Source organism: Pteronotus mesoamericanus, unplaced genomic scaffold (genome assembly GCF_021234165.1).
Source record: "Pteronotus mesoamericanus isolate MK-2021 breed Mesoamerican mustached bat unplaced genomic scaffold, CSHL_Meso_final scaffold_705, whole genome shotgun sequence".
Taxonomy (NCBI): domain Eukaryota; kingdom Metazoa; phylum Chordata; class Mammalia; order Chiroptera; family Mormoopidae; genus Pteronotus; species Pteronotus mesoamericanus.
The window spans coordinates 8,030,989-8,048,927 of record NW_026555326.1 but is presented as its reverse complement, the minus strand read 5'-3'; the positions used below and the strand labels follow the sequence as shown (position 1 = coordinate 8,048,927).

The 17,939-nt window shown below is 47.0% G+C and overlaps 2 protein-coding genes across 2 annotated transcripts in view; one reads left to right on the top strand and one right to left on the bottom strand.

Annotated features, from left to right (window-relative positions):
- Window positions 1–378, bottom strand: part of COPA (COPI coat complex subunit alpha) — a 54,440-nt gene extending 54,062 nt beyond the window's left edge. Inside the window, exon 1 of the mRNA XM_054563117.1 lies at window positions 208–378. Coding sequence (XP_054419092.1) covers window positions 208–247 — 40 coding nt within the window. The 5' untranslated portion in view covers window positions 248–378. The remainder of the gene's footprint in view (window positions 1–207) is intronic.
- Window positions 379–380: 2 nt separating this feature from the next.
- On the top strand, window positions 381–15,002 carry NCSTN (nicastrin). The gene is made up of 17 exons (XM_054563118.1): window positions 381–558; window positions 1,731–1,835; window positions 5,070–5,193; window positions 5,626–5,747; window positions 6,182–6,327; window positions 7,059–7,209; window positions 7,511–7,620; window positions 8,079–8,231; window positions 8,902–9,006; window positions 9,182–9,259; window positions 10,450–10,622; window positions 12,047–12,149; window positions 12,265–12,360; window positions 12,662–12,749; window positions 12,998–13,152; window positions 13,381–13,593; window positions 14,194–15,002. Exons 1-17 carry the CDS (start codon window positions 474–476, stop codon window positions 14,314–14,316), a joined length of 2,130 nt encoding a protein of 709 aa, XP_054419093.1. The 5' UTR covers window positions 381–473; the 3' UTR covers window positions 14,317–15,002.
- Window positions 15,003–17,939: the final 2,937 nt, after the last annotated feature.

The following is a 17,939-nucleotide window of genomic DNA, read 5'->3' as shown; positions in this document are numbered from 1 at the left end:
CTACAGGTATATCAAACCGCGAGGACAAGCTAGAGAAGAACCGGTTGGAGAACAGCCCACCAGGGTCTAACCTCTTCAGTCCACCTTCCTCTGGGTTCGTACCGGGGGCAGTTCGGCGCACACTTCTACCTTCTTTTTCCCCCTGTGACAGCACCGCCCCTGACATCCAGCCCCGTGTTCTCTGCTCCCCCTCTTGTACTGCACTACCTTTGACTCGCGCGCTCTTGGTCTCGAATTTGGTTAGCATCCTTCAGGCCTGCGGCTCCTAGGTCCAAATCCGAGCCCCGCCACTCCCTGACGCTCTGCAGTAGCCTCCACGTCAGCGGCCGTCCGCCACGGCTCCCGGAAGCTCCTCCGGTCAAGAACTTCCGGTCCCTGGAGCTCGGGGCAACCGAGACCGCGCCAGGGCGGGCCTAGAGAGGCCTCTGTCAGACCACAGGGGAACAGAGGCTTCCGCTCTGCCGAGAGGCAAGATGGCCACGGCTGTGGGTGGTTTTGTGGCTGACCTGGAAAGTCGGGTTCCTCTTCGCCTTCTGTCTTTCTGCGTTCTCCTGGCAGGTGAGGCCTCCCCTACCCGTGTGCTCCACTCTGTGAGGAGCACCCTCCGGATCGGCTCAGCCTCGGGCGCCACCGTCTCCCTTCTGGTTCCCGTTGCCCCTCTGTCCCTCCATCGTATAATCCTTGTTCTCTTACGTTCCCATGACAGAAGTTCCCCATTCACCTGGACCTGAAGGTCCCTTCTCCCCCGCGGCACGCCAGATCGCCCCATTTTCTTCTCCAGGCCTCCTAGACTCTCCCACTTTATCCGGATGCCTCCCTTGCCCCAGGGCCCCAGCCACCCCACCCACAGTCTAAAAGGACAGGTGTCAGTTTAGCTTCTTTCCCTACTCATTTAGACATTTCAAGATGAAAACAGCTTCATTCTATTGGGGCAATACAGTGCTTATTAAGAGAAGAGATGCCTCATTTGTTCCTCTGTTGATTCCACCGTAAACCCACGTCCCTGTGCTTTGTGCCTCAGTTTGTCTCATCAGCAAAGTGAAACAAAAGTACAATATGAGTATTCTTAACTGTTTAGACCGTGAAACAATTCAAGGAACTTGAGGCATTTATAATGATATATGGCTTTCTAGTTTGTAAAGTCTTAAAATGCAAACATACTGGTGTAGAACCATGACCATACCTTCCCCAAATTCACATTGGTTTCAGAGATCCCCAAAGGAGAAACCATGACTGCCCCACACTATGCGCGCACACAAACTGAGCTACTGTGATAGATTAACTGACAGGTGTGTGGCATAAGTTTTCTCCCAATTCTGTTTTGACTCCTGGAAAAATGTCTCAAAGAATTTTAAATTGCAATCTATATTCTTAGACTGGAAGCCATTTTATTAACAAATTAGTAATATACACATACGCTAGAAAAATAGAGGTGTGGTCACCCGTGCAACCAGAAGCTGGTACATCTGAGGTTAAATGCCTTTCACAAATGAAGTTTTTTCTCTTTTTTAGCTTCACTGTCAGTTGCTCTGTGTAGAATTTGTAATTACCCTTTGAGGCACATGATAGGTAGGTGCATAATGTGTTCCAATAATGTGCCCAAGAAGTGAGAAGAATGGACATTAGTCACATTTCAGAAAGTATGATATATCCAAGCCATACAGTGAGCTAATGACAAGGTGAAGGCAAGTACTCTTAGTTTTTTCTAACACTTTTTATCTTCTGAGCAGGTTTGTGTGGGGGAAACTCAGTGGAGAGGAAGATCTACATCCCCTTAAATAAAACAGCTCCCTGTGTCCGTCTGCTCAATGCCACTCATCAGATTGGCTGCCATTGTGAGTTCAGGTTTGGATTTGTGTTCATAGCTGTTGATATATCAGTCTGTGCCCTAGATATAAAGATCCAAGTCCTGCTTGGGAGTCTTAGCATACAAATTAAGTTATGTGGGTGGAAACTGGTAGAGAACCACTTTGCCAAACCAGGCAAGATAATTAAGAAGAGCCAACATTTAGTAAATGCTGCATACTAAGATTCTTAAACAGGCATCACATTTAATACCCATGATGTAGTTACTATTATTATGTTATTTTACAAATGATGAAACTGAGACTTAGAGACGTTGAGTAACTTTTCCAAGATCATCCTGGTATTAAGTGTTGAAGCCAGGATTTGAGTCCTGGTGGTCTAGGTCGTAAGCCAGGACTCTTAACCACCCAGTAGGTTAATTAGAAAACTATGCTATTCTCCAAGGAGAAAGAAGTTTCATGTTCTAGGGAGTCCAGTCATCATCTGCACTGTGAATGACCTCTTTGGAACCAAAATGGGCTTTTTAAAGGCAATGAATTATTTGAAGAGAAGGCATTAAGAAAGCCATATAATTGCAAGAGGAGTTAGTAAAGGACTTCCATTCATCTTCATGCTTTTTAAATGTGTTTCAAAACAGTACCATGACATCATGACTATAAAACTGTGAAAGGGGGAAAAGGTTGTGGTCTAAAGGCTGAATCCCAGTTCTTCTTCTGCTTAACCTGCTATCTTTAGATTTTGTTCTGTGGATAGTAAGTAGCTCTGTCAGAATGTAGTTTTGCTGGTAAGCAGGAAGTAGAATCAGATCTTGGCCCCTTCATCATCAAATTGGTCACCTCTGAATTTCATTTTAGTCCTATGAAAACAGTGTATACTTGTACAAAGCTGAAAGTCAGACTGCCTTTAGCAGATGTTTATTGATGATGCTGAGTAAGTAGTGTGCTCTCAGCAGTACTGTGTGATTTCCTGAAACCTTCCAGTTTGGTAGGAGAAAACTGAAACACTGAGAAGGGAGGGACTTGCTCAAGGTGGCAGTTAATACTTTACTACCCATCCTTCCCTGAGCTATATTCTGTGTTCATTGTCCCATGTCTCTGCTATAGGAGGTGCTAGGAGTAGGTTAACTCATTCCAAAGAGTTCCAAATAAAATTTTTGTTGGACTTAGTTCCTAAACTGGGTTTGTGGGTAAAAGGGAGCCGGGGCCATTGTGGGCTGAGATCCAACTGCAGGTCTTGCTGGAATGCCACTCAAGTGCGAAAGGTTAGAACCCCATCCTCCTGGAGCTGGCTGCCAAGATACCACCTTTGGGAATGGGTCATTCTACTGCATGTTCTTAGAGAAGCTCTGTGGGAAGCGGAGAAGTAGCCAATTGCCAATATAGAGAAGCCAGCAGGGAGGGGCTGGACTCTGGCCACTTCCTCATTTAAGATCTTGTTTCGTTTTCAACCTACTCATTTATAACCTTTTTTTTTTTTTTTTTTATCATATCTGTCTGTCCTGAGCAAGTTATACTCTCTTTAATTAGGATTGCTGGCATGATAAAATTAAGGAGAAAGAGGCCCAGATTTTATTTTCTGATTACAATGCTCTGTTTCTATTGGACCCTTTTAAAGTGCTCAAAGAGCTTATGTAGGTTTCTTTTAGTTTCTTCTTTTCTTACCTTTATTAATGTGTTACCACAATATGAGATAAACAGGGATGGAAAAACTTCTCTTCATTGAAGGTCCAGAGAAAGTAAACAAGTTACTTAAGACCACATAGTCAGTCATGGGAAACCAAATCAGAATCCAGGTTTTTTAAGTTCAGTGTCATAGGTTGTTTTCTTCCTGTCCTCCTTAAAGTTGTGTATGTTTTATTTACCAGCCTAGATGTTTCTTTGCCCATGTTTTAAATGCTGTGTCAAGGCTTGTCGTCTTTTGTTCATTTAGAACTATTATTGGTAGGTAGATCACTACTAAAGTTCCAGAGTCTGATATTCCTCAATATTTTTATTATTGTCACTGTCAACATAAACTTAAGTATTTACTGTATATAAGACATAGTTGAATTTTGGGGACCTGCTTCCATGTCTAGATTTTACTAGATCCCATGGGAGAAAAATACTACCTGGCTGGCAGTCTGACAGTGCTTATGGTTTTTGTTTCATGCAGATTGCAAGTATTTGAGAGCATTGATCTATAGCCATAATTCTCATTCCTGACTGTGTATATTAAAGAATCACATGTGGTATATTTTGAAAATACCCATACCTGAGCCTTACCTTTAGAGATTGTAATTTAGTAGATCTGATGCCCAAGTATCTGTGTTTTTTAAAACTCTAAAGTGATTCTGATACGCAGCTAGGGTTGAGAACTACTGTTTTAAAACAATTTGTGAATAACATCTAACTTTCAGCGAGGAGAAGACTCATGGAGAGACCCTCCAATGTCTCTGCATGGATTACTAGGAACCTGAGGGATACTGCTATATGGAACTCAAAGCATTCTTGACTATGGGTCATCCATCTTCTAGTGCAGTGCTTCCCAATCTTTGTCATGTCATGAGACACATAGAAAATGGCATTCTGGCTCATATCGAAATGGATGATATTTGTAGGGCATCCTGGGGTAATGGGCAAGCCTCTTCCTGACTGTGGGTGACCAGCCTATGGTCTTTGGAAACCCTAATTCCCAAGAAATGAGGGGAATCAATATCAGCGCATCTCTAATCCATTTAAGGAAGCTGTGTTCTGGAGACCTCAGAGTTCTTGAGGAACTTCACCTAAAACTGGCCAAAAGCAAGTAAAGCTATTCTCAAACAGGGCAAAGGAATGGAGATCTAAGGAGGCTACTGAGGCCAATGGAATCTGCACATATGTTTTCATAAAGGAAGATTCAATGGTAGAATGACGAGCTAGAGATTTAGAGCCTGCCATGTTCTAGAGAAAATACAAGTTTGAATACTTTATGTGTGCCGTCCTAGAATCTTGTATATTTGGCTAAATGAAGTTGAGGGAAGAGGGCAAGAAAAGATTACAGAGCCTTTCTGACCTTTAATGAACAAAGCCTCCTGAGTAGATTTCTTGGTCTCTTTTGTCCTCCGTTCCCTCCTGGTAGTCCTCGGGTGAAATGGGGAATCTTTCAGCTCTTTAGTTCAAGTCTAGACATGACTGTGTTAACCCAAATATTTTGTGATATGTTGGGGCATAGATGATCTGCAGAGTCAGGCAAAGTCAGAATTGCCAACTGTGGGAGTTTTAATTTGACCCATTCTGTCCTGGCAGCTTCCATTAGTGGGGACACAGGGGTTATCCACGTAGTGGAGAAAGAAGAGGACCTGCAGTGGGTGTTGACTGATGGTCCCAACCCCCCTTACGTGGTTCTGCTGGAGGGCACACTCTTTACCAGGTAAAAACTGTATGTATCTGCTGGAAACTGCATGCAGAGAGTGGGAAATTCAGTGAACAGTCCTCACTTGTGAGTGAACATTTCTCTTGGCTTCCTGGTCTGATCAGGACAGGGGCTGGAGTACTTCTCAGAAGGAAATATGCACCATCAAAAGAAATTATCTCAGTGACCTCCTAAGTAGAGTTCTAGTGAGTAAAGACCCCAGGGAAGGAGGAGGGTTACACATGGTCACTCAGACACAGGGTAGATGAGATTAAGCCCTGAGCTCAGATTGGGTAATAATCCTGTCAGAAGGTAGAGACCGAAAAGGCAAGAAATGAGTCAACAATTTGATTCCCATAATTCCTCATTTGTTTTCATCCTTGGGGGCAGGATATTAGGCTACGTGATAACCTTTCTATCTTCTTTCTTGTCATTCCCTCCCTGTTCTAGGAAGGTGATGGAGAAGCTCAAGGGTAGCACCAGTCGAATTGCTGGTCTTGCAGTGTCTTTGGCTAAGCCCAGTCCTGCCTCAGGCTTCTCTCCTAGTGTACAGTGTCCTAATGATGGATTTGGTAAGAGCCCTAAAGGATCGATGGAGTGTACTGTCACCCAGAGTTTATTGTTGCATCAGTCTCATGACTTTTGTAGGGGTAGGGGTCGGGGGGTATCTGTCTGTGTGTCTGTGTCTATATGTAGTATGAGCAGCTGACTCCCAAATAGAAGATAGTGTTTCTTTGTTTTTGCCATTCATCCCTTCCCTCCCCTGCTTCTCCTTCTTCCACTAACCTTCCACCTTCACTTTTTATCACATGCTTAGATCCCTACTTGGCCAGGTAGGGCTCCCGGATACCAGTGCCTATTTTACTGTGGGTAGAGACAGATTGATGCTTGCATCTTTGAGTCCCCTTCCTGGAACTCTTAGTTGTGACTCTATAATATCAGCCTTCACCACCTGGTCCTTAAGTGGTTGGTGTCCTAACATTCTAGCCCTCCCTCTCCTCTTTAGGTGTTTACTCCAACTCCTATGGGCCAGAGTTTGCGCACTGCAGGGAAATACAGTGGAACTACCTGGGCAATGGCTTGGCTTATGAAGACTTTAGTTTCCCCATCTTTCTTCTTGAAGATGAAAATGAAACCAGTGTCATCAAGCAGGTAATGACTCTGCCAGCTCCTAGCAATTCCAGTTAGAATTATTTTGTAGTCCTTTGTTTGGAAGGAATCTTATTCTATTAGTGCACTCTCTGAAAGACAGCTGCTTCAAGAAGAGTCAAGAAATTTATTTTTCTCACATTCCCCCCTCCCATTTGTCTCATGCCTTTACAGCATTAAAGGTTTTTAAACTGGAAGGAAATGTAAAGGATATTTAATATGAAACAAGGTATGGAGCCCTGGTTAAGAACCCCTATTATGGTAAAAAGAGCTTTGGGCTAGGAATTGAGAGATTCAGTTCAGTAATTTCTGAGATTCTTTTCAACTCTAACAGTCTCTAATTCTAGTCTAGCTTCTTCATTTTAACACACAGAGCATTCTGGAGATTTATCCATAGTTACATGGTGAGTTGATGTCCAAGCTGCCTTGGATTTGATTTTTGATGTCCAATTCAGTGCTGTTTACATCAAATCGCATTAGGAACAGTGACTGAAACTCCAAATTGGGTGGATCATTTGATACAGGGTGATTTCATTTGTCCCAACTAAGTCATTTCACATTTCTTGATGAGTTTTTCTCTTTGACCTTATAGATCCTCTGATAGTACTGGACAACTATAGCTCAGGAACAGATGTGGGAGTGGCTTCAGAATAGAGCTGGGCCCTCCTCTTTCTGAGAAGTATGGGAGGTGCTCTCCAGCTAGCTGCCTCAGTGGGGTCCATCTCCCCTTCTAGTGCTATCAAGATCACAACCTGAGTCAGAATGGCTCAGCACCGGCCTTCCCACTGTGTGCCATGCAGCTCTTCTCACACATGCATGCTGTCATCAGCACTGTCACCTGCATGCGACGCAGCTCTATCCAGAGCACCTTTAGCATCAACCCAGGTAGGGCAAATCTGAGATTTGCTGGGTGTGCTGGGCGTGCTCGGTGGGGATTAGGGGACCAGGCCAGGGAATGTAGGGAGACCTGAAGGGGAGGAGTGGACATAGGCAGGGAGCACTGGTGGGAGAAATGGAAATAGTTCTCAACAATTGCATGTTGTCACTGAAGTAGACAGTGGCAGTGGAAACAGAGATAGTGACTCACAGAATTTATGGGGCACTGGTCAGAGAGGTGTTCCATACCTTCTTTTTAGCTACCTTCTCCCTTACACTGTTGATGTCTCACTATTTGTGTCCTGCTCAGAAATCGTTTGTGATCCCCTGTCCGACTACAATGTATGGAGCATGCTTAAGCCTATAAATACATCTGGGACATTAGAACCTGATGAGAGGGTTGTGGTTGCCGCCACCCAGGTAAGTGTTGGTCTCTGATCAGAGTGGGCAGGGCTGATACAGAAAGGGCAGGCTGCCCTGACCCATATGGCTCGGTTGGTTGGGCATCCTCTGGCAAAGCGAAAGATCGCCGGTTCGATTCCAGGTCAGGACACATGCCTGGGCTGCAGGCTGGTCCCCGGTTGGGGCACATGCAAGAGGTAACCAATTGATGTTTTCTCTCACACATTGATGTTTCTCTCCCTCCTTTCCCTTCTCTCTATAGATAAAATAAAATTTTTTAAAAGGGTGGGGGCAGGCAGGCCTCTGTTGCACATACCAGGTTTCATAGTGACTGTAATGGGGATGCTCAAATGGAGAGGGAGCTGGCCTGTGGGACTCTGGACTTCAGGACATGAGTATCCTCTTGACTGAAACAGGGGAAGGGACCTTAGGCCTGGTCCTAATTTGTACCTCCCTGCCTTTTCTGGTGGACTCAGCTGGACAGTCGTTCCTTTTTCTGGAACGTGGCCCCAGGGGCTGAGAGTGCTGTTGCCTCCTTCGTCACCCAGCTGGCTGCAGCTGAAGCTTTGCACAAGGCCCCCGATGTGACCACCTTGCCTCACAACATCATGTTTGTCTTCTTCCAAGGGGTAAGGGCTCTCTGGCCTGAGTGGAATGGCCAGGAGTAGGAGTCGGGGTGGGTGTAGGTGGGAGTGGCCATCATCTTGGGAAGATCTCAGTTCTTGACCTAAGTTGTTACTCAGTATAGAGCTTCTGGATGTGTCTACATGTTACTCCCCTTCAAAGCCCCGCATTTTAGGAAGGCTCTGCACCCTGACCTGGAAGTGGTGTACTGCCCACCCCTCCCTCCCCTACTTACGCCATCTACTTGAGGCATTCTTTTACTTTTTTTCCCTGGACCCCTTTACTGTCACCTCCACACAGGAGCCTCCTGGCTTTCTCCCTGTACCCACACTGTGGCCCTAGAATAAGGGAATAGCAGCCATGGCTGAGTTGGTAGAAATATGGGAGGGACAGGAAGCAGGCACATAGCAGCTGATGTTTGCCTCAGGCCTTACTGAAGCCACTCTGCCCATTTTTAGGCTCAAGGGGTCATGTGTATACATGTGAGGGATAGTCATAGTGGGAGGCAGGGTAGGGAAGAGGGTACAATCACATGATTCTAAAAGCTAGCCAGCAGTTGAGATGCCATAAGATAGTAGCTTTGGTGCTGAGAGGTTTGATCTAGCCTCAAAGAACCAAGACAACCTTAACCCTTTGGAATCCCTTCTCCCTTTCCCACCTATCTCTACCCCTCAGGAAACTTTTGACTATATTGGTAGCTCGAGAATGGTCTATGATATGGAGAAGGGCAAGTTTCCTGTGCAGTTAGAAAACATTGACTCATTCGTGGAGCTGAGACAGGTGTGTAGCATGTGTCTTTGCCCCCTTCCTTCCAACTTAAAGTTTCCTCCTCTTTTGTTCTGTTGCCATCACTACAGGTACCACTATCTCTTTCCTTGACTTCTCTTTTGAACCCACTCCTTTCTCTCAGAACAGCAGACTGAGTATAAGTGTTGCTTCTTCATCCTTCCCCCAGGTGGCCTTAAGAAATTCACTAGAGCTTTGGATGCACACAGATCCTGTGTCTCAGAAAAATGAGTCAGTACGGAACAAGGTAATCTGGGCACCTCTCTCCCTCACTTCTGTTTTCAACAGCTCAGAATATGGGCACCCCCTTGCCCTGGCCCTATCCCCATCAGCCTCCAAGGCCTGTGACAACAGGACCTTTAAGTTGGGTATTGGCTAACGGATAAACACCAGGACTGTTAAAAGATCCCTAGTAAGAACCACTGGTTCCATGGGATGGGTAGTTCTTTGATCATTTGCTTCCTAGCAAACTTGCTGGCCACTGAGGACAGGGTAGTGACTGGCCCGCTTCTCTACCAGCTTCCCCATGAATCCAGTTGTCCAGGTTGTGCTGCCCCATTCCTGGCATGCTAGACTCCTAACCCAAAATGTCCTTCACTTTCCTCACTACTTGTGCAAGCTCTTCCCTCCCCTCAACATCCAGCTTTAGGCTTCTTTTTCCCATGAGGTCTCTTCCTGCCACTGCAGCTTCAGTGTCATCCCTGCTCTGGGCTCCTACAGCCCTTGCCAACTGGATTACCTGGTTTGTAATATTATTTGTTCCTTCAGTTCTACACAACAAATAATAACTGAAGCATCTACTGAAGATAAGATGAGGTCTAAGGAGCGTGGGGTTTACCTATAAATACAAAAAAACACAGGCCTCCTCTTTCTTTATGCCATAATTTTTTTTTTGAGAGTATTTTTATTAAAACGGGAACTGTGAAACAAGGAAGGACCTAGGGTAAAAGAAACAACAGGAGAGGATCTAGGTGGGGCTGCTTTGGCTCTCCAGAAATGTTATAGGAAAGAAATGAGCCTAGGTGGGGCTGCTGTTGGCTCACTGGGAGGTCAGAGAAAAGAGGGCCTTGGAGATAGATTGAGAGGGTTAGCCCAGGATGAGCTGCTGCTGCCCATTGCTCTCCTGGTTAAGAGTCTCATGGGGACACTTAGAGTTTAGGAGGGAAAAGTAAAGGTGCACATCTGAGGTGGAAGAAAGGCATGGGTATGCTTCCAGGAGGGAGAACATGCCTATGCTCTAATTTTAAAAGGATGGTAGGAGCTACAGGAAATTCACACAGCCTTGATTTAAAAACGCTTGAGGAATTTAGATTTAGAAAGGCTTAGAGCAACTCCCCAGGCTGGGGATTTGAAGTAGAAAGCATTTTAGGCCTAAAAGAGACCTCCCACTTGCTATTCCCCATCCTCTCATGAGTTAATCTCCCTTGTCCCTCCCAGGTGGAGCATCTCCAAACCACGTTGGAGAAGAGTGGTGCTGGTGTCCCTGCTGTCATTCTCAGGAGGGTGAACCAGTCCCAGCCTCTCCCACCATCTTCTCTGCAGCGATTTCTTCGAGCTCGAAACATCTCTGGTGTTGTTCTTGCTGACCACGCTACTGTCTTCCATAACCGGTAAGGGTTACTTAGCCTGTGTCCTCTTCCTTTTTGGAGAGAGTCTGTTCTGCAGTCAAGGGTCCAGGGTACACAGAGAGATGACTTCTGTGTCAAGAAAGATCACTGCTGTGTCCTCTCCCCACACCACCCTCTCTAAAACCTCTGGTCAGTTTGTGTTCTTTGTTCAGTAGCCTATTCATCTCTAACCTGGTCTCCTCATTTGACTTGATGTTCACCTTAGAAAACAATTCTCACCTTAGCTCTTTCCTGCATAATCCTTGCTCGTGCTTCTACCTCCCCAACCTGTTTGGGGGCTAGGGGTGCCAGTAGAGGGCATCTTCTCAAACAAGGACACTGAAATGGTAATAGGGTTCATAAGGTGTGGGAGAGAGCACCGTCCTTGTCTGGGGTGCCACCAAGGGTGCCACAAACCATACTCTGAAATGTTGCATGTTCTTGCCATGTGGTAAGTACACGTAGTTCGATATGAGCGTATCGTGTTCCCTACAGTTGAGGTAGCTCCAGAAATAAGGGTTAACGCCTGTTAGTCACCTCTTTCCTGGTTGTAGGCACCTCTGAACTGCCTCTAACTTGAGCCCTGGGCTAACAGGGCACTTCTTACTCAGGTTGGACTGCTAAGACCCAAGCCTGCCTTCCTCTTCCAACAGGTCAAAGGAGTTTCTGAGTGAAAATGCATAAGTTCTGGTTCTCTGACCACAGTCAAGTAGCAACTGCTCATTTACTTTGGGCAGCAACAGTTCTTGTGCAAAGGGTCAATTCTCCTCCCCGAGTTTGTCAGCCATACCACTTCAGGGTGAAGGGTAATTCATCATTTGAACACATTTTGGACTTCTGTGGCTGACTTGATTCTGTGTGAGACAGGCATTTATAGATCATAAAAGCTGGGAGCTCTCTTCTCTTAGTCCTACTTCTGAGATCTATTTCCTTGGGGCTCCCCAAGGAGCGTTGGAGTAGTTTGACACAGCGTGGTATAATATATCTGTGAATAGATGTGCTAATGCCCCTCTCCTTTCAGCCCCCCTCAATATAAATGTTCACTGGAATAATCACACAACCACTCGGATAATATGTGTCAGGCTTCACTGAAAGTCATTTTTGCCATGCTCCTATATCTCCAGCCCACAGAAGTGTCTCTTATGTTTAAAGATCTTCCGGAGATGAGATTCCTGCATTCTAACCTCATTCATCTATTCTACCTTGTCTGTTGGAAAAGTCTTTGTATTTAACTAACCACTGCCATCCTCACTTCTACCTCCTCATTCTTCACACCTTCTTCAATATGGGATCCTAATCCCTCTACACTTTCTGGATGATGAAAAAATGAAATACTGACTTGCTGCATAAGGGGCATTTGAGGGAGGGAGGGAAGGGGCAGGGCCCTGGATGAGTGTAGCCAAGGCTCATGTTGGCTTTCCTGGCAGCTATTACCAGAGCATTTACGACACTGCTGAGAACATTAATGTGAGCTACCCTGAATGGCAGAGCCCTGAAGAGGACCTGAACTTTGTGACAGACACTGCCAAGGTAGCACTGGCCTGGGCTGGGTGGGAGCATGGGGAATACAGTGAAGTTGGTTATAATGTTACTGTTTGGGGTTAGGAGAGGTGGGCCATTCATTTCCCCTCCTCACCTACCACAGGCTCTTGCAGATGTGGCCACAGTGCTGGGACGCACACTGTACCAGCTTGCAGGAGGAACCAAGTTCAGTGACACTATTCAGGCTGATCCCCAAACAGTAAGAATAAATGGGCCCTTACTCCTTTCTGTCCATTTACACTGCAGGCTGCCTCTGCCTTTTTGTCCCTTACCTGGTCTCCCACACTTTGGAATTCATCGTGCCTGTATGTGCCTGTGAAGATACCTGACACCCCAGGGAGCCCTTGACTGGGCCTCATCTGTATCCTCATGAGCCGGCCACTGTCCCTTAACCCCATAGTCTATCTGTTCAGTGTGGTTTCTACTCCATGACTGGACCTTCACTAATCACCCTGGGATCCAAATCACAAAGCTCTCTCTTCTCACTGTCCCAATCCTAGGTTACCCGCCTGCTCTATGGCTTCCTGGTTAAAGCCAACAACTCGTGGTTCCAGTCTATCCTCAGGCAGGACCTAAGGTCCTACTTGGGTAAGCACCTGATGTGGGAATGGGACCCTCAGCCAAGGAAAAAAGTAGAAAAAAAATGTCATCATTTTGCTTTAATCTTTACTTTTTTTTTTTCCTTTTTCCTTTCTCCTTTCTCCTTTTTTCCCCTTTGTTTCCCTTTCTGTTTCTCTTCTCTGGCCCCGGCCAATCTGGGGCTCTTCCTATCTCTGCCCATCTGCACTGCACCATCTATCCACCAAATCCTTCCCTTCCCTGTGGTTTCCAATCAGGTGACGGGCCTCTTCAGCATTATATCGCTGTCTCCAGCCCTACCAACACCACTTACGTTGTACAGTGTGCCTTGGCAAATTTGACCGGCAAGGTGACCGACCTTACCCGAGAGCAGTGCCAGGATCCAAGTAAAGTCCCCAGTGAAAACAAGGATGTAAGTGGTAGTGGGTGTCAGAGGTGCCCTGAGGGTCCCTTTCCCTTCAGAAAATTAGAACTTCTCCTAGGCCCAGTTGGACCCAAGGGCTTGGGATGGAGAGGTGGAGGGATGCAACTTGGGTGCTGGACAGGCAGTAGCCTGAGTGAAAAGGACCATCTAAAGGGTAAAGGGAGTGAGTGAGAGAGGGTCACCTCAGACCATGCTCTGGCATGTCTTCCTGTGCAGTTATATGAGTACACCTGGGTTCAGGGCCCTCTGAACTTCAACGAGACGGACCGGCTTCCCCGGTGTGTGCGCTCCACAGCACGACTGGCCAGGGCCTTGTCCCCTGCCTTTGAACTCGGGCAGTGGGGCTCTACTGAGTACTCCACATGGACTGAGAGCCGCTGGAAAGACATCCGTGCCCGGATATTCCTGATAGCCAGCAAAGAGCTCGAGGTGAGATGGGAGACAGGTGGTGGCAGAGATCTATTTGACTCTATTGCCTCTTGTCTCATATTCCCCTTAATTTCCTATTTGGCCCAGATTTGCTACAAGAACCTACTGCACATCTGCCCCTTGTCAGCTAGTATGCCCCATTAGGAAGCTTATCTTCACTGATAATTTGATTCTGTGTTCATTCTGGAGATATGTTCTCATAGAGACCCAAGGAGACACTGCTAGCCCTGTGGTCCCCAGGTAGTCCTTTCACAGTTCCACTCCCACCAGCATTCCCACCTGGCATAGCTGGGATGAGTCAATCCAATATTTGTCAAGTATCTGTCACAAGTAAGTCAGGAGTGTAATTGCCATGGGAGAGTCAAAGTCATGGGTCCTGTCTTCAAGATGCTTAAAGTCTAAGTAATACTAGACAAGCAATAACAGAGGTATTTTACCTCTCTTTTAAAATGTGGAGACTATAAGTCTCCAGACTCGGGGGATGTTGCTTATGATTGTTCAGAACTTGGTACTTGGAGCCAGCTCCAGAATTCCAATGTCCTGGCTCCCAGCCCCAAGCGGCACTGAGATAATCTTCGAGCACCTCTCTCCCCCTTGCAGTTCATCACCTTGACGGTGGGCTTTGGCGTCCTTGTCTTCTCTCTCGTCATCACCTACTGCATCAATGCCAAAGCTGATGTCCTCTTCATTGCTCCCCGGGAGCCGGGTGCTGTGTCTTTCTGAGGAGAACCCCAGCTTTTCCTGCAGCTCTGTGGTTCATTCTCTCGATCATTTGTCCCACTGGGACAGAAACCACATTTGTCACTGGAACCTTTCTGGGCCAGGCTCAGACTGGGATTAACATAAAGAAGTGGAACTGCCTGACAGAGACAATGAGAGATAAACAAGTCTTCTTTCCTCCCCAGCTCCCCCTTCCAGTCTCCTCCCATTTCTTCTTTCTCCCCTTTGCCAGATTCTAGGACGACAAACAGAAGCTTCTTGCTCCTGTTTAACTCCTAGCCACCCACCATAACTTACCCTTCCTCAGACTTTCTCCACTACTCTTTCCATCCTGCCCTGTACCTTCCTGTACTCCCCACCCCACCTCCTATATCCATCCACCTTCCTGATCAGGAAGAATGACATGATGGGTTGAATGCCAGGAACAAACTACAAGGGAACCCTGAGGAAGCGGATAGGACGATCTGTGGGTCAAACCTGCTGTCTCCCTCCTGCCGTCCTGTCTCGAGGCCTTTAGGTGGCACATCAGGATGGGTGTGCTGCTGGGTGGGTATCCCACCTCCAGCCCACAGTGCTCAGTTGTCATTTTTATTAAGCTGTAATATCTATTTTTGTTGTTTTCCTTTTTTGTTTGTTTGTGTGTAAATATATAAATAATGGGTTTCATTAAAATAGATCATCTCACCTCACCTGTTATGTGTCCCGGGCTCTCTTGTTCAGCAACCCCAGACTGGAAGTCACGAAATTGTTACCTCATGCTCTCTTCTGGGTCTTCAGAGGCCCAAGGAGTAAGGCCCTGTCAAAACCAGCTGGAGTCCTAGAGCCCTGGTTTCTGCCTCATAAGAATAATGTTAGCAGTTTCTAACCACCTTTCCATTTGACAGACATTTCTTTATTCACTTTGAGATACTGGCAAAGGTACAGAGATGAAGGGAATACAGCCTTTGAGTAGCCCCTAGCTGGGATGAGGGAAGAGACAGGCACACTGCCGACTGGGTGTGATCCAGTGTGATAAATGGAATAATACAGAATATCCAGAGTGCCGTGGTAGTACAGAGTGGGACTTGGGGCAGAGTGGTGGCATTTAGAAAGTCTGCACAGAGGAGGAGGCATTGAGGTGTGATTTAGATTCACCAGGTGTGGAAGCACAGAGCCAAGAGAAAACGCTGGCCATGTTTGGGAACGGTGAGTTTTTCAGCATGCCCAAGCTGCAAGGATCAGCAGGAGAGACTGGGGCCTGGTCATGAAGGTCCTTGGGTGGTATGCTAAGGGGTATGGGCTTTCTGTTTATGGTGGGCATTTTGTAGACCAAAATAAAGAGTGGTTTGGGATTCTTTGGAGATACCCTAATCCCCTGGATCTTCATGGAGGCAGAATTCTGGAATATAGCAGCACTGCTAAATTAGGGGCAGAGGCTGAGTCAGCTGAGGGGGAAAGAACTGGCAGGAGTGGCGCTGAAGCCAGCCTTCTCCCCTCACTGCAGCGAGGAAGCTGTTTCGCACGTGCCTGGGGACAGCAGAGATGGAAAAGGACTGGCCATTTTCAGAGTTCTAAACCCTTCTTTTAGTTTCCTGGTTGGGCTGTATACTTTTTTTGAGTCCTGCTGAAAGGAGGTCGTTTTTCTCCAGGTTTCTTTCCAAGTTCCCTCAGGAGTATGTTTGGGGTTCTGGGAAATGGAAATACACACTGCTGCTCCCCCCGCCCTGCACCCCTCCTAGTCTGAGCTGGAGAAGCTGTGTGCTGTGCTGGCGGGAGCTGAGCACAGCTGCCACCATCGTCTGGGCTGACTCCACACCTCTCTCGGCCAACATGTTTCCCAGAGGACAGAGCACTACTCCCTCATCCTGCTGGTGGCTTCAGGAAGCAAGGAAGTGACTAGGTTATCAGTGAGAGAGCTGAACAGAATCAACAGGGGTGAGCAGAATCAAGGGGACAGGGTTGGCAAGAGAGAAGGGTACAAGATACAGGGCCTTCAGTATTCAGTCTGCTCTGTCTCGGGAAGAATCCTCAGCAAGCTGCTTCCCTTCCTTTCAGGCTATCCCACCTCTCAACCCTTACACCCTCCCCCAAAAATACAGAACCAAAAAATTGGCTCTTTCCATAGTTCTTGGGGAGGCCATTCTTCATGGAAGTGGCACAGGGCCCCACACAAACCACTGGGGCTGCCTTTCTGAGACTGACCTGGCTCATCAGGTACCTCCTGTGCCCTGGAGACCACATGGGACTCGCTGGCAGCACCTTGGGGCCACAGAGTTTAACTCCTTAGCCTCCCTCTCACTTGCTGTAGGCCTTGTTCACCCCTGTGCCTTCTGATATTTACTTCTCAGCCCCTCCCTCTCTCACAGGGCCTCCCTCCCTGCTTCTACCCATAGATGGCTCACACTGCACCTTCTCTTCACCCACCGCATGCTGAAAGTTGAGTAACAGACATCCCTGCCCCAGGACCTCTCTCCAGCTCCTCTTCTGTTTCCCACACCTTATTCAGTAGCACTTTGTTTCTTCTAGGGACCATATAATTAAGACCTTAGAAACTATGTGCATGGTCTAATGTATTTGATAGACAGGGGAAACAGTAGCCCAGAGGAATGATGTGGCTTGCCCAAGGTCATGCAGCAAATTAGAGCTGAGACTACATTTCTTATATCTGCACTGGCAGCTGTAGCAGTAATAAACATTTTTTGAGCATGGCTACAGGCAAGGCATTGTACCAGCATCATAAATGGGTATGGGATAAAGCTGCCTTCCCTCAGAGACTGAAAACTCAAAGTCTAGATGGCAGGATGGGACATGACACAAGATAAAACAACCAGGCATGGCAGCACATGCTCCTTGCAAAATCAAACCAGTGCTGTAAACAGGTTCCACTCAAATAAGGAGGAGGGAGGGTTTGCTTTGGGTGGGGCCAGTAAGGAGGAGCTACCCATTGTGGGAAGAGCTCAGGACCAGATTTTCTGGTGTCCTTGATGATCTGTGTGACTTTGGAGAAGGCACTGCTCCTCTTTGGGCCTCATTGTTCTCACCTATGCAATGTGGAGTTAGGTGCTCTCTCAGGTCCCTCTGTTGGCACTGATGTCTGGTTCTCTGTGGCCTGCCTTTCTCTTTTTCATCTTAAACTCCTCAGAGCAGGGCTGATTTGAAAGGTTGATAATTCATGAACTTAATAGGTATTGGGGTCAATCTAGAGAGGGAGTCCTGAGGGACACTTATCATCCTTTAACCCAGAGACAATAGGAATTTGGGGAAATTGTGGGATATGCCATAGGAAAGAGGACTGGCCTTCACATCCCATTTGCAAACAAATCTTGGCAGGAGTTGCTGAAAATTAAGCTTGGGAAGCAGAGACCCTTGGAAGGTCAGGGTCTGAACGGGCCTCAAGTCGGATTCCTTCCTGAATCCTCACTCTGGTGGAGGAGCTTCCACACTCCAGTTGTAGAGAAGGGAAGCTATAGCCCCTGTTCCTAGCCAGGAAAACTTTGAGCAGGAGTGCAGGGGTATCTCAGGAGGCCTAAGATGGTGATGCAACTGTGAGTAAATGTTACCAGCCTCCGGCCCAGTCTGGCTGGCTGCTCAGAGGCTGGGGGCTAGGACCCTAGAGTCCCCGCTCTCTGCTTCCCCATCAACTAAGG